This window comes from Hyposmocoma kahamanoa, unplaced genomic scaffold (assembly GCF_003589595.1).
Source record: "Hyposmocoma kahamanoa isolate Upper Pololo Valley unplaced genomic scaffold, ASM358959v1 119, whole genome shotgun sequence".
Classification (NCBI taxonomy): Eukaryota; Metazoa; Arthropoda; class Insecta; order Lepidoptera; family Cosmopterigidae; genus Hyposmocoma; species Hyposmocoma kahamanoa.
The window spans coordinates 3,564,568-3,579,556 of NW_020653409.1; the positions used below are offsets into that span (position 1 = coordinate 3,564,568).

The following is a 14,989-nucleotide window of genomic DNA, read 5'->3' on the forward strand; positions in this document are numbered from 1 at the left end:
TTGCTGTATGTATAGTTTACATTAACAAAAACATCCATATTACAGACTGGGATCCAACGAGCGCCGAGGAAGCGGAATTAGGGTACGGACAGCTGTTCGGGGGACCCAGTCCACTTGATTTGTACCCCTTACGCGCTGGCATCGCTTTTGGAGCAGGTTTGTTGTAATAACGACTATTATACTTGTTTAATGGCTCGATTACTCCGCCTTTATAAGTCGTATTTCTTGAGAATGTCAATGATGGACTTATCTAATTTTAACAGATTATGATGAAGACTTCTTCATATCATCATCGGCCCGCCCGTTTGAGAGCCTCGGCATCATGTCCACGACCAGCCAGTTCTTCCCCGGCAAACACATCAAACCATCGCTATTGGAGGGAGATATCGACACTGAGGAACATTTCCCGCCTCCTCCTTCACCCCTCGCAACGCCCTCTGTGCCCTCCCTCACGCAAACCCGAACACCATCTCTGGACTTCACAACCCCAGATTCGGGCGTGGAAGACATAACACCCGGTTCAACGACAACAGAAGAAGATTTCAAAACAAAGAAGTTACCAGAAAGCGAGACTCAATGTTGGCGGGGAGTCGACAGCGGCAGTTCCAGTGAATCTGTAAGTCCCAGTTCACCAGGCGGAGAAGCGTTGGGTGGATTGCGGCATACTCGGGATAAACTGAAGCTGGATTTACCCCCGTCGCCACATATTCCGTCACCAAGACACGCGCGAGTATTCAACTTTGTCCTGGATAAACCCCGCCGCCGCCACCCCGACATCCCTCTGGCGCCGCCTCCAACGACCCCGACTCCTCTAGTAATGACAGACGAAACCCCCGTGACCAACAACCTTCCACTACAGAAAGAGGCCGATGATATTCCCGTCCCCGAACCGACATTTTCAACATTCGGCAAGAGTATCCTTAGAAACTCTGATCAAGAGCAAAAAATGATCCTCGATGAGGTGCAAGAAGGTACGGAGACTAAAGAGGAGGTTAAGGCGGTGGAAACTGTCAAGGGGGAGGGTACTGTCCTCGACAGCGGTGACGAGGATTCCGGTATCGAAAGCAGCTCCAAGGCTACTTTGGAACGGAAAACGCCCAATGTTTCGTAATTAGTGCAAATGTTAGAAGTAGCTTTGTTATTGTATGAGTAGATCCTATATTCCCTCACCACTTATCTGCTGTTCAGAAAGTACATTTTATTGATGGGTGTAATATATGACACATAAAGATATCTATAAAATGCTTGCGTTTTATACGTGTAGTAAAGTTCAGGACAAGTGGTGAGAAAAGTGACTGTCCAAAACGGTCCTCTGGTACGTAGAATTCATTTTACCGCGTACGTTAAAGCCGGGGGAACAATAGGCAAGAACGTTTTAAAATATTTTAATCCTCATTGTTAGGCTTAATAAGCTTAGAACGTGCAATAACTTGCCTGTTATTCCGACCGCTTAAATAATGCCATTAAGTACTAAATAAGATAGTATTACCAAACTTGTTACTATTATACTGTGTTGCTTATTCGAAATGAAGGAATTGTCGTCCGTTATTATAAAAATGTTCCGAGTAATAGTAACATATCGGATATTGTATAATTTTCTTTTCATTCAAAACGAGCTGCATATATTTCTCATTAAATTTTGTAAAATTACTCAATGTACTCTCTCAATTTCAAGAGAGAAAAGTCCCTTCTATGGAACTTACACAGGCTGATTATTATCTCTATAATGATAAAAAAATCCACTTTTCGGGTAAGAAACTACAAACCTGAACACAACTAAGGTACAAAATAATCATAAAGCAGTATAAATAATCGCTTTTCAATCTCTATTCGATGGTCGATTCTGAGCGTCTCGATGAAAGTAACTTGATCGCTGTTTTTACTGTTTAATACAATTCTTTGACTGTCGAACAGAAAATAATAAAGTAGACTATGACCACTATATCACAAAACCAATGTGATAATGGTGTAAGGAAAAAAATATCATCAAAAGCTTTTTAGTACAGAAAATGATAGGCCAATGTGGCAGACTATGCACGAAACCATTATAGGAGACACATGCTCAGCTGTAAGACGTATTAAGGGTTGTTCGAACATTTTTGTCAAATCACATCAAGCAAAATCGATCACTTTGAAGAATTAATTAAGTGCGAATTAATTAATTAAGTATATACGCCTTACAATGCCGCGATATTCAACTTAATGTAATAAAGTTATAGAAGAGGTAGTTTTCCCTTCCAATACATTAGATTAGCGCATCAAAATTCGACGACCTTGGTTGCTCAACGGTTTGCACTGTCAACGCTGATGAAGAAGTCCCAGATTCGATTCCGGGTAGAATCAATTTGAGAAATGAACCTTTGTAAATTGGTTTTGCTCTGGGTGTTCTAGGTAGTGCCCCTGTGAGTGAATTACTATCCCCTGGAACTTAGACTACAGGGAAATCCCTAGTTTGAGACCGGACAGTTGCTGTTGTTTGGCTTATTATTATTAAAATCGACCGTAATAATGAGTGAATTAAGTACAGAAACGGGTAATCAAAACATGTCAAATTAGTTCCTTATAGCGCACCAGAATCGACCACAATGGAGAATGAATTAAGTGCTATATAAGTTTTACAATCCCGCGTTATTCAGCCTAATTTTGCTACGTAATAAACTAATATAATTATCGTAAATGGCCTATCCAAATTCGTAATGTGCCCATTGTAATTGCTAGTTTTGTCATACGTAAAGTTTTAACTCTCTCATACGATGTAGATGATTATTGATTAGAGTATATTATAAGGTCTCATACATGTTTATAGATAGAAATGTATTGGTATATATTTAGTCTTGAAAGCGTAACGTAGTAGGGGAAAAAATGTCGATGTAACGGGATTATGTCGTATTGGAATTCCCGTACTGAGGATCCTTGTATTTACGATCCCACTGATAATTAATTAAGGAATTAAAACTTGTATGAGACCGTATCGCATTAAATTATGTTGACGTTACATCTACGCACAAGTGAATACGCATTCTTCCATCTATTAACAGCCTCAATGGATATTTAAAATTCGTATTTCGGTCTAAAACACGAGGTTAAAGCCAATTCTTAGGTAAGTAAAAGTTTATATTAGATAAGCGTAGTTCTTAGATGTAATCAGTCGTGGCGATAGATCGACATCGCGTACCGTACACTCTGCAACAGAGGTTTTACACGCCACTTTTATTTCGCATCGGAACTGATTCTCATTTTCTTTTTTACTTGTTTAAAGATATTGACTGTTGCCGGGTGTACCCCATGAAGAGTGCCACTAAAATTATGTCATCATACAATACGTCCAAGTGTGAACCTGATGTGCAATTCTTCTCATTTCCATATCATCGCGTTTTAGTTGTTTAATTACTGCTGTAAATATAATTTAATGTTATCGAAGAAAAATTTTGAATATGAAAATTTATTGATTGTATTAATTGTACTACGTGTTTATTGTTCTGATCTTTCTTTATATGGTTTTAGATTTTTTTTGTTAATGTACAGTTGTAAATACGCGGTAGGTGTTCATTTTGTTAACATACCGGGAGAGGGCGGATATTATTCGGCTAGGTTTTGTGTTGCTATCAATGATTTTTGTACAATTTTAAGTTTGCGAAATCTCGCCTACCATATGAATTAGTATACTTTACTCTTATACACAGAAAAATGAGGAATTACTCGAATGAATTGTCCATTATTATAGTATTTATTGTTTGTAAGCTGTTATTGGTTTGTATGAGGTGTCGGCAGTATTGTGAATGTGAACGCATTGGAAGTCTTTTCATATTGCGACTTTGTCGAGTCTTTTAAAAGTATTTCTATGAAACAAAAAAATAATTAATAAAACTCGTGAAATAATGAAACTTGTTTTTATTTTCATATTACTCTTTGCATATAAATTATAACTTATATTCCAGAATTGCACAAAACATATCATCGTTATATCAAAATTGTCTGGAATTTATATTAGATCTGCACCCAGAAAAAGTCGTTAATTAGTCGGTTCCAGTCGCAAAATTTTATAAAGAAATAAAAAGAAATTGTATTGGATTACCAATTATTTTCATTGATACGTACATTTGCGTAGAAAAATGTATATCTATACTCCATCCAACCATTTATTTAGTAGTAGTAAAATTTTCGTCCTCTGGCTTTCAATTTTTCTCCATTTATTTAACTTTTGCTACCTCGAATTCTAATCAATTAGTGATGTCCTAATGCGTTTCCGATTACATTTTTTTGTAACAATCGATTTTGCCGATCAATGAGTTCTATTCACATGCAAAATAGATAAACATACATTTGGGATGAATGTTCGCTTTTTGAAACCTAAGTAGGATAGTATGGCTTAGTCAATGTTGACAAAATTTTACTTAGTTATTATGTATACGTCTTAATTAGGAGTGACACGATATATATGCGTCCCTTATTCCAGCGTAATCATGGTCGAATTTTAAAAATTTGATTAGTCAGACAAAAGTCTCCATTTAGTCTGTTCTAGTCGCAAAAAATTTCGATTTAGTCGGTCCACCGTTTAAAAGTTATAAGGGTGATTTACTGTCTACACTTAAATAAGCTTATTTTTCAATCTCGAGAACCACAGCTGCTAACTGATTGACCAGTAAAAGTCGTGAGTTAGTCGATTTTAGTAGCAAATTTTGCACGCTGGGAAAGGTTCGCAATTTGTATGGACAAAATACGGTCGTAATTCCTCGCCTTTGGCGGGACACAGCCGTGTCCCCCGATGTTGGCAAATATATCCCAAACTGGCTCACAATGTTCGATAGTGTCTACGCGCTCTATTACAGCACGTCTCCTTTAACTGTCTATTCTCTTGTTAGGAAGGAATGGTCAACTCCTGCGCCAGATAATAACGAGGCCGGAGACATCGCTGGTGGCCAACAGGCTCTCGTCATAGCTGAAGCTTACGCCCAGCACGGGATGCGCGTGACCTAAAACATTTAAATAATCATTACTACGGATTTTTTTACTACTGTGCAGTACAGTACAACAGTATAATATCATTGAGTACAACTATTTTCTTATTATCTCTCGGCAACCTTCGTAGTTCGGCTATCGTCGGATTTTATCAGTTAGCAGGGTGCCAAATCTCACTGATTGGAACAAGCCTTGCAGGTGAAGCATTCTGCTTCGGACATTATGAGAATCTGGCATCATGCTAATTTGATATTCTGCATGTTTGGCATGGCGTTTTTGGCATCAAAAGCAAAACTTGTACTTATTACCACCAAAATGTTATTTCGTAGAATACATACACTCATATTATTACTATTTCATTTGACCCTTTTAGACCGGTTATATTTGTGAAGATATAGCAGAGTGGAAAGCCGTAAATTGCATTTATTAATTACAAGAAGAAAATGTCAAAAATTCCCATGATCTCTGTTGTAATTTTCATTTAATAAATACTTAACAAGCTTACCTTGCAACTTGTTAACAACGGGATGTTCAGCGCGGCCTTCAATATCCAAGAAGTAGACGCACGAGTCCTCGCTACCGGATACGACGCACACGCCGCGCCGGAACGACATGATCGGGCAGAACGTAGACCGGATCGTCTGGTGCGTCGCCAGTATGTCAAAACGTTTCTTTAGCGACAGAGCGCCTTCGCGGTCGGTTATCCTGAGAATAACAAAGTGTATTATGTATATCACCCTCAATTACCCACCCTTGGTATGATAGAGCCCGCAGGAGAAAAAAAAGCAAAGAAACCCAGACATTCATCATTTGAAACACTATGAAATCTTGATAATGATTGGTCGTAATTTAAAATTTAAAAACAAATAACTAATTCTGGACTGTTAATATAATTTAAATTTTACCCTGTTAGCATATCGTTGATAGTTCAATACCTATTATTGCAAGTTACGACTATTTTGATTTTATATTTAAATTTCAATCAATGTGCCACCATCTAGCGGTTAATACCTGAACGACGACGAATTTGAGATGTTTACTTAGGGTCGTATTCTAGAACTCTACTCAATGCTCAAGTCAGTATTGCACTGGAAACACAAGCACTGGAAATACGACCCTAATGGCAAGGACTTATGTATGACTTTCAGTGCTCACTGCAATACTCAAGTCCTGACTTGAGTATTGAGTAGAGTTCTAGAATACGACCCTTAGTTTCCCAAAAGAGAAGCGACCATATTGCAGCAGTGTCAGGTTTACTTTCGTTTCTTGTAACAAAAAATGATTATACAAACATAAAATTGAAAATTTATTAAATTTAAATAAAATGACAATGATGATACGAAATACCACCACAGACAATATTATAAGTGCGACTACCATTTTTGTACTCCAGAGTAGCGAAATAAGACTAAGCTCAAGTTGGCGGAACTCCGCGAACTGTTAGCGCACGTGGCATGCAAACTAAGCACTACTATTAAATTTTGTTGTTTTGTGATAATAGCCGCATGTGGTTAAAAGTGTATTTATCATATGAAAGTCTTAAAAATAATAGTTGTGGAAAAACAAGCTGATGATAATGTGGAAAAAAAAATGTCAAACAAATAATTAATTAATCATAATTTATAAAACAATGTGTGATGTCGTAGATCACATCATACAAACATCATCCTAAATGGTATTATTGTTATTACTATTAAAATATTCTAACTAGACTCGAACCAGCATCTGTTGCCTGAACATGGCCGACTGAATTACAAAGATCAAATCGAAATTGAGCAATACCTACCGGAACAAGTAAAGCGAGTTGTCCTGCGCGCTGACAAGCAACGCAGGGTGCCTGGCCAACCAGGGGCTCCACGAGAGGCAGGTGACGCCGCCGCCCACGCAGCACCGCCGCAGTTTGCTCAACCCGCCGCCCGCACCTTCCATGCGGTAACTTATTATTACACCCTGCCAAATTCGTAACAATTAATATAATAAAATAATAATAATCTTATCGAGTTCTTGAATTTTCGCGATTGTTATACAAAGGAAAGGAAACTATCTAAATGGTACGTTGGTCTGTTTTAAAAAACAAATGACGCTATTTAGAACCGAAAAAATAGTTTTATTTGCTAATAATAATCTTTGCCAGTGCATGATTTTATCCTGTTGGGTAGTCTGGAAGAAATCTTTCTTAATACGTAAAAGTACTTTAAATGTTTTAGAAAAATCTGTCTTTAAATGTGCTATATTTTTAATAATAATAATATGGCAACAGGAACTAGTTTGACAACATCAGTGAACCAATAGTGGGCGCTGGATGAGAAGATCCCGCGTTCGATTCCCGGCAGGTCCAATTTGGAAAACTTTTCTTCTCGTCTCGGTGTTCTGAGTAGGGCCCCTGAGTGAATTCCTTTCCTCTGGCACTCATATTTGAGATATACATTTCCTAGTTTAAGACCAAGTATTTGGTGTGGCTAAGAGGCACATTATATCATTTTTATTTTAAATAGAAAACTACCATATTACTATATTATTAGATACTCAGACATATTAACTAAAAAAGCAGATAACATTTTTTTTTGCAGACTCATTTAAGTCGTCAAAAAATGTCGTAAAAAGTCATGTATTTAAGTCGAATTTTTGTTCGACATGTTTATAACCAGTCCGCGGTCCTTATTCAAAACATTTCGCAACCGTGATTTGACGGAAACTGCACGCCAAAGCCCTGACAGCTCAGTACGGCTGCGGACGCAGGCGGCTGCGAGCAACTTTTCCTACAATAGCAGTAGACCTCCCTGTGAAAGAGTTCGTCCAGGGAACTACTACCACTTTAGCTATTCCTGTCGCCAAACAGTAATGCGAACATTACTGCGTTTCGATTTTGAAGGGTAAGGGTGCTGGTGAAATTACAGGCACATGGGACTTGTCAACGTATGTCTCAGGGTGAGAGGCGCAGTGGCAGTGCCCCTCAGATTTTTGCCATTTAAAACTCCGAGAGGCACTGCGACTGTTATGGACAGGCGTGTAGCTTACCGTCAGGCGCACGACTAATTCGTCCCGTCACTTGATAGTATAAATAATCTCAGTACAGACTACTAAAAAAAACCGACCTCAAAAGACATTCATCCCCTAGTTTGCCACCCTTAGAGGTGGAATATTTTCTTCAAATTTAAATGGCACTACTACTGAAGTATCCTCTTTTCAACAAAAGAAAAATCATCAAAATCGGTTCACAAATGCCGGAGATATATGTATACAAAAAAAGAACTGCAGTCGAATTGAGAACCTCCTCCTTTTTTTGAAATCTGTTAAAAAAACTAATCATTTGCTTCATTCTTATTAAAACTTATAAGAACTGTGTATATAAATAAAGTCAATATTAAAGTAGTAATAAATACGTAAGTTATCCGTTAGTTTAGTTAATATATCATTTTTATCGTTATAATGATAATTGTTTTCCTTCAATCGAGTGCGAAAATCGGTCAAGTGACGTTTACGATGAAATCATTATTCACCTTGTCATTAGCGGCCCAGAACATACGTCCACTCGAGTCGCACGCTATAGAAAGAACTCGACCACCGAGGATACTGCTACCTCCTATAAAATAAAAGTAAGCTTATAGACCGGTGACCAACAGTGGCACGTATATGGGTTGATAAAAACAACTCCTATTTACCTCTAGGGTATATTCCAGTGGATATATTCAAAACTTCTACCATTCCACGAGCGTTGCCCGCCTGAATGTAAATTGATGTTGAGGAAAATGAATATATTATTCACTTGTTCCTAAAAACTTAAAGCCTGTCTACACAGTCGATTGTTCCCGCCAAGAAATAAGTACGCGTTTCAATACGTGTGCGTTACAATTGTTCTACATGGAACTGAGTACATGGAATTACTGTGAATGAACGGTATTAGCGAGCCATTTTGTAGAATTGAATTTTCCATGATGCCATTAGAAGAGAACGCTTTTTTGATCGTCTCCAATAACTCCACTTTTTATTCAAAACACTTTTTCTGTTAACATATATCTGAGTATAATTATGCACAACTTTTAATTTTACATAACGAAGTATAATTATGCACAACATTTAACTAAACTAAATTACAGGTACATTATGGGACTTGTCGCAGTGGCAGTTTCCATCACATCTTTGCGATTTAAAGCTCTAAGTGGCACTCAACTGTTATGAACAGGCGTGTAGCTTACCACCAGGTGCACGAGTTGTTCGTACCGTCACTTGAAATTATTAAAAAAAAGTATAATAATTATGCACAAGTTTTAAGTTAATGTGACGAAGTAAAATAATTATGCACAACTTTTAATTGAATATAAGGAAGTATAGTTTATTGTCATTTATATTGTAAAGGATACGATGACCATGTTATTATTAGCAGGCTGGAACACACAGCAGAGTATGGGTGCGTTGAGTTGATCGGAGACGGTTCTCAAGCGCGTGCGTCGGTTCACATCCCATAAACAAAGTGCGCCATCCATGCCGCATGTGACCACAAGCTCGTTCGATGCAGACCAGTCGCATCCTGCAATAAGGTGACATGAATTTGTAGAGCATGTTGAAAGAGACGATGGTTTTGAGGTTGACTAAGACGCACTGTGTTGCAGTGACTCAAGCAGTTGAACTCCTTGTTGAAAAGTTTGTCCAGGGATTTTTTTTTATAATACTAAGTGACGGAACGAACAAGTCGTGCACCTGGTGGTAAGCGACATGCCTACCCATAACAGTTGTAGTCTCACTCAGAACTACAAATCGCAAAGATCTTATGGTCACTGGCACTGCGCCCGTCACCCTGAGACATAAGTTGACGAGTCACTTGTGACTGTAATTTCACCAGCACCCATACCCAGCAACCTTCGAATTAAACTGATATCGCAATTAAACATTATACAACGATACCATTTATTATGTGCTAGGAAACAGGTATTACATTAATTTACTATGCACGAATACATATTCCATCAACCTACAATAAAACTATTGTACAGTTCGGCCATCCTGGATACTACACGACCTCGTGTCCGTATAGTATTACGATGAACAACAACAAACTTAATGACGTCTAATTTGGGCCGTGGAACTCTCATCCACTGGTCCGAACGGCCGCTACCTGCGTTGACCGTTCAACATCGACAACAGATCGCTCCCATCTGTATACCTTGCTCTACACACTTAGCCTAGAGGCTATTCTGGACGTCGCGATATTGACAGGTCGTTGTTGAATGTTGAGAAAGGAAAAGAACATTCACAGCCATAGTTAAACATACCCATTCGGTCCGCGAATTACTACTATACACAGGCCCATGCGGCCGCTATCTGCGTTACCATTGGAGCTCGGATCGCTTCCATCGGTAGGCAGAGCACAACATATTTCTGACCATGAAATAGGTTATGGACCTGGAGAATCGCGATTTCAAATCACATTTTCAAACAATTATGTACAGTAATGTTTACATTAATGCTTGGCTGAAATAGGTAAGGTGGCAGTACTTCCCTGGGCTATCTTTCGCACAAGGAGAAGTACTGCCACAGTACCCATTTCTGCCGAATAAGAGCATTACTGCATTCCGATTCACTTGGTAATGTAAATTGTGTAATGGCAATTTTATTGTAGATAAATACATCTACGTCTGTAGATGAGTGTACCTGTGACGGCCTTGGAATGTCCCTCGAGGATGACGCTGACGCGGGGCGGGGTGGCGGTGACGTCACAGATGGACACGGTGCCGTCGTGAGACGCGCAGCACAGCTTCGACCGGTCGTTGTTCGCGAACTTCACCATGCTCACTTGGTCCGTGTGCTACCAATGAAGTCATCATAATGTCAAAGAGCAATATCGTAATCTTCGACCTCAAAAGGCAAAAAATGTATGGATATGAAGTCCTCGGTGGTCCACCAGTTAGCAATATGGGCACCAGATGTAATAACAATAATAATAGCGCATACACTCAACACAGCCCCGTACTAGGGAAACCCTGTGTCACGGGTGCCACGGACACACACATAAACAACCACATATTATACACAAACTCACGAGAAATAAATGTAAGCCATACAAATATTTCTCCCGGCCCGGGAATCGAACCTGGGACCTCTGCGTGACAGTCCGGCATGGTAACTGTTCGGTCACGGAGACAGTTTGTCGGATGTCTATGCTATGTCATGGTTGCGATTCCCTGTAGTATCAACTTGGGAACCAAATTTAGTAGCTGTAATATTCTTTACTAGACCAATGAATGCTCTTTGTGTATGTTTGATATAAAGGCATTTATTTATGTTAATTCTAGATTCATTCTATTTTATTACAGGATAAATTCGCCTCAACTTTTGCGTCCATTCCGGCCACCCAAAGACAATATATTCTTTCACAAGAGGCTCTACAGCTACTGTAGAGTTCGTCCAGGAAAGTACTGCCCCCTTACCTATTTCTGCCGCCAAGCAGTAATGTCAGCATTACTGCGTTCCGGTTTGAAAGGTAAGGGTAAAATTACAGGCACATGGCACTTGTCATCTTATGTCTAAGGTGCCACCCTGGGCAACGCTAATGACAGCCGACCCCGGTAGGAGATAGCACCTTAAGAAGAAGACTACCTCCTCGACGATTCCGTGGTCGACTGGCTTGTACACTGCTTTTCATAGTGTCGCCATTTCTGAGGTCCCGTGTTTGATCTCCAGCTGGATCTATCTAGAAACCAACTTTTCTATATTGTCTCGAATCTGGGTGTTTGTAGTTCCGTCGTTGTTTCCGACTTCCATAACACAAGTGCTTTAGTTACTTCGAGATCAGAGAGCCAAATGCGATGTGGTCTATTAAGTAACTGCTTTTACTTCATAACAATTTCACAAACGTATTTTTAATAACGTAATGACCTCTATAACGGAATCTCAATCTAAAACATTTATTTACATTGAATGCAGTGAAATTTACATTGATATAGCAAATATCATGCCCTTGACGTTTGAGATAAATTCTGTTTGCTCTTAAGTATCAACTGTCATTGAACTTCATATAAATAACTTAACATGTTTATTAATTTATTTCACAATGTGCAATCGCAGATAAACAAGTCATATTTATTTAAAATATAATTATTAGCACAAGCCTTTGCAACTGCAACTCACTTATAATTATAAATGTAAATAACTCTTGTATTGAGATGAGAAAAAAAAATGTGTTCCGATGCACGAGTTTTTGTTACATATTACTGAAGCATTTAAGCAATTAAGAATTTTATAATGCCAAGTAATGGGACGAACATGTCGTGCACCTGGTGGTAAACGACACGCCTATCCGTACCAGTTGCAGAGCCACTTAGAGATTTAAATAAAGATCTTAGTGGCACTGCAACTGTTATGAACAGGTGTGTCGTTTACCACCAGACCCGTGACTTGTTCCGACTTGTCCGTAGAACAAAGACCTTTGCGCAAGACTGCTTATTCTCAGGACACTTCTATTGTTCTTCACTGTGGATATCAGATCGACGGTTGTTCGATTTTATGTTTCCAAAATTAAATAACATAAATTCTGAAAACAGCTATAGATAGGCTTTACTTTCAATATCGGGATTTTGTAATTATTCTCGTTTCGCTGTATAATCACATCGGACTCTGTTCTTCGGATGTGTCCGTTCGTTCCGTCACTTAGTATCTATAAAAAAAATTACAAAATGCGGCACTTGTCGTTCGCCGGTTCCTGAACCCCAGTCCCCGACCCCGGCCGACTCTGCCTATAGCCGGGATAGCCACTTTTTTCATTCAAATCTATCTTTAAGGACATGTGAAAAATAATAATAATAAATACAAAATGTACAGAAGATGCTACTTCCAGCAAATACACAACCAGCTGGGGTTGTCAAACCTTAGACGACAGACGCTACTAACTATAGGCCTAGTTGTATACCTGATCAAATATATGATGTACTCCAGTGAAAGCATAGTTCTCTGATATAGTGAGATCATTTTTCTTCTTCAAATTGGCTCCAGATGGTGAGTAAACTTCTTCTACTGCTAAACTTGCCTGAAATAGCCCAATACAGAAATAAAAATAAAGTACAAAATAATACAATGAACTAAACCGGTCTTAGGTTTCTTTCTTTTTGTACAATTTTTCATGCAATGCAACAAACTGATTGCGAAGTGATTTTCTGGATAAAATAGAGAGTACTTGATTAATGTATTTAAGTGTACATAATATATTAATATTATTGATGAATATACTATGTATACTATTCATTTTTTTATATAATATATTATGTACACAAATAAAATCATACATTTCATTGAAAAGGTAAAACTGACACAAGCAATTAACACTATGCTAACTAAAGAATTGCAACTATTCACTAGTACTTGCAATAACTTTTTAATTTTCAAATAATACATATTATATTAGTATGATTTTTGAATTTGAATTTGAATTTGAATTTTCTGATTTTTGAGTTAATTTGGCATTAAAAAAACGACAAAATACCACTTTGAGTTAATTTGTGTCCTCTATAAGTGGTCTGCATCAAATTTCACATGCTCAGTAGTAATATAGAAATGAAAACTGACTTCATTAGAATTGCATAGCCCTGACCCTCTTGCTTCATGAACATTATTTATAATAATGATACTAATAAAGTAGCAAGTACCTATTGACAAAATCAACACAATATTGGTAAAGGTATGAGAAATCAACACCAGCAATTAACACTTAAAAATTACAACTTTTCATCAGAGCCTATAAAAAGAAATTTTCAAATATATATTAATGGTTTTTTACTACAAGTTATTTGTAATAGAGTAGAGAATGAATTATTTTTTGTGTTGTTTTCTGTTAAATAATTTAGCATTAAAAACACAAAATTAACAAAAATTTTGTTAGCATAGTGTATTTGCCGGTGTTGAAATAGTCATTGGAGCACTTGGTACAGTGATAAGGTGTAATGGGATGTTGTACACAACTCAATGACATAGTGCCTATTTTGATAAATTGGTGCACATTTTCATAGTGCTTTTAGCTTAAGTCACTTCAAGACTTTAAAATTAACTCCTACTAGGTACACTATGGCATATAACATATTTTTCACTTCTCATGCTCTTAAAGTTCGTATTTATACTGGGTGTAGGCTGCATAAAATAGGATTTTATGCTCTAGTGCATATAATAAAAAAACCATCACATTAAATATGTCTAATTGTTGTAATTTTACATTCAATTTTAATTAAATAATCATTTAGAGCAGATTGTATAACTCGTTCATAAAACTCATTTTACCCTCAACTTAAGTATCCACCGTCACCTGCAGCTCGGGTGGATATACTCGTCATGGGTAAAATGACGCGTTTTATGCACTTGTTGTACAATTTACTATTCGATTTCCACTGACAATAGTGTAAAGATTTCACTGAAGTTCTATGAAGCTGGTAATTCCTACAGATGTTTGCAGTAATTTATAAACATTTAACATACTTTGCTACTTGATCTGGGCCGAGACGATGCAGAACTGATGGAGATGTTATCCTGCACCCCATATCGGCGCTGTAGCAGCTGACTTCTTATATTCAAGTACTTTTTTATTGTTTCAATGTCCTGCAATGTTAGAAGAAAATTTCATTTTCAATTCTCAAGAGAATAGTGTTCTTTTTTCAAAATAGTAATAATGCTAAATATCCACTTAGTTAGGTTATTTTTTTGTTTTCATTTAAAATCAGTCTGAGTGACGCATGTGCCAGTCGTGTCGTAGCCAGAAGTGCGGTAATGTGTTGAATGTAACAATTCAATCTTTTGTACTGTGTAGTAGGCAAGTTCTTACCTTTACAAATACAATAACAATGCAATAATTACCTTAAATTTTGAATTTTCTCTGAGCAATTGGCTACGTCGTCGTATATACAGGGTTTCTGCAATATTATTCATACAATGTAATGAATGTGCTAAAATATTTCCCACGATATAAATTTAACTTTGAATTTAGAATAGAAGCTCGTATAACGTAATTATGGATTATATAAATGCGTAATTCATATTTTGATTATTAAAAAAA

The 14,989-nt window shown here is 37.6% G+C and overlaps 2 protein-coding genes across 7 annotated transcripts in view; one reads left to right on the forward strand and one right to left on the reverse strand.

The window, feature by feature from the left end:
• Positions 1 to 3,869, forward strand: part of LOC113240032 — a 64,139-nt gene extending 60,270 nt beyond the window's left edge. For all 6 annotated transcript variants that reach the window (XM_026477232.1, XM_026477233.1, XM_026477235.1 and 3 more), the window contains 2 exons: positions 46 to 156; positions 264 to 3,869. In XM_026477232.1, coding sequence (XP_026333017.1) covers positions 46 to 156; positions 264 to 1,111 — 959 coding nt within the window. In that variant the 3' untranslated portion in view covers positions 1,112 to 3,869. The remainder of the gene's footprint in view (positions 1 to 45; positions 157 to 263) is intronic.
• Positions 3,870 to 4,152: 283 nt separating this feature from the next.
• The window catches only part of LOC113240004 (WD repeat-containing protein 13-like), a 14,081-nt gene continuing 3,244 nt past the window's right edge, over positions 4,153 to 14,989 (reverse strand). Inside the window, exons 3-12 of the mRNA XM_026477198.1 lie at positions 14,791 to 14,846; positions 14,416 to 14,535; positions 12,863 to 12,979; positions 10,609 to 10,762; positions 9,321 to 9,487; positions 8,622 to 8,682; positions 8,460 to 8,542; positions 6,746 to 6,909; positions 5,465 to 5,664; positions 4,153 to 4,973 (exon numbers count right to left, since the gene is read on the reverse strand). Coding sequence (XP_026332983.1) covers positions 4,873 to 4,973; positions 5,465 to 5,664; positions 6,746 to 6,909; positions 8,460 to 8,542; positions 8,622 to 8,682; positions 9,321 to 9,487; positions 10,609 to 10,762; positions 12,863 to 12,979; positions 14,416 to 14,535; positions 14,791 to 14,846 — 1,223 coding nt within the window. The 3' untranslated portion in view covers positions 4,153 to 4,872. The remainder of the gene's footprint in view (positions 4,974 to 5,464; positions 5,665 to 6,745; positions 6,910 to 8,459; positions 8,543 to 8,621; positions 8,683 to 9,320; positions 9,488 to 10,608; positions 10,763 to 12,862; positions 12,980 to 14,415; positions 14,536 to 14,790; positions 14,847 to 14,989) is intronic.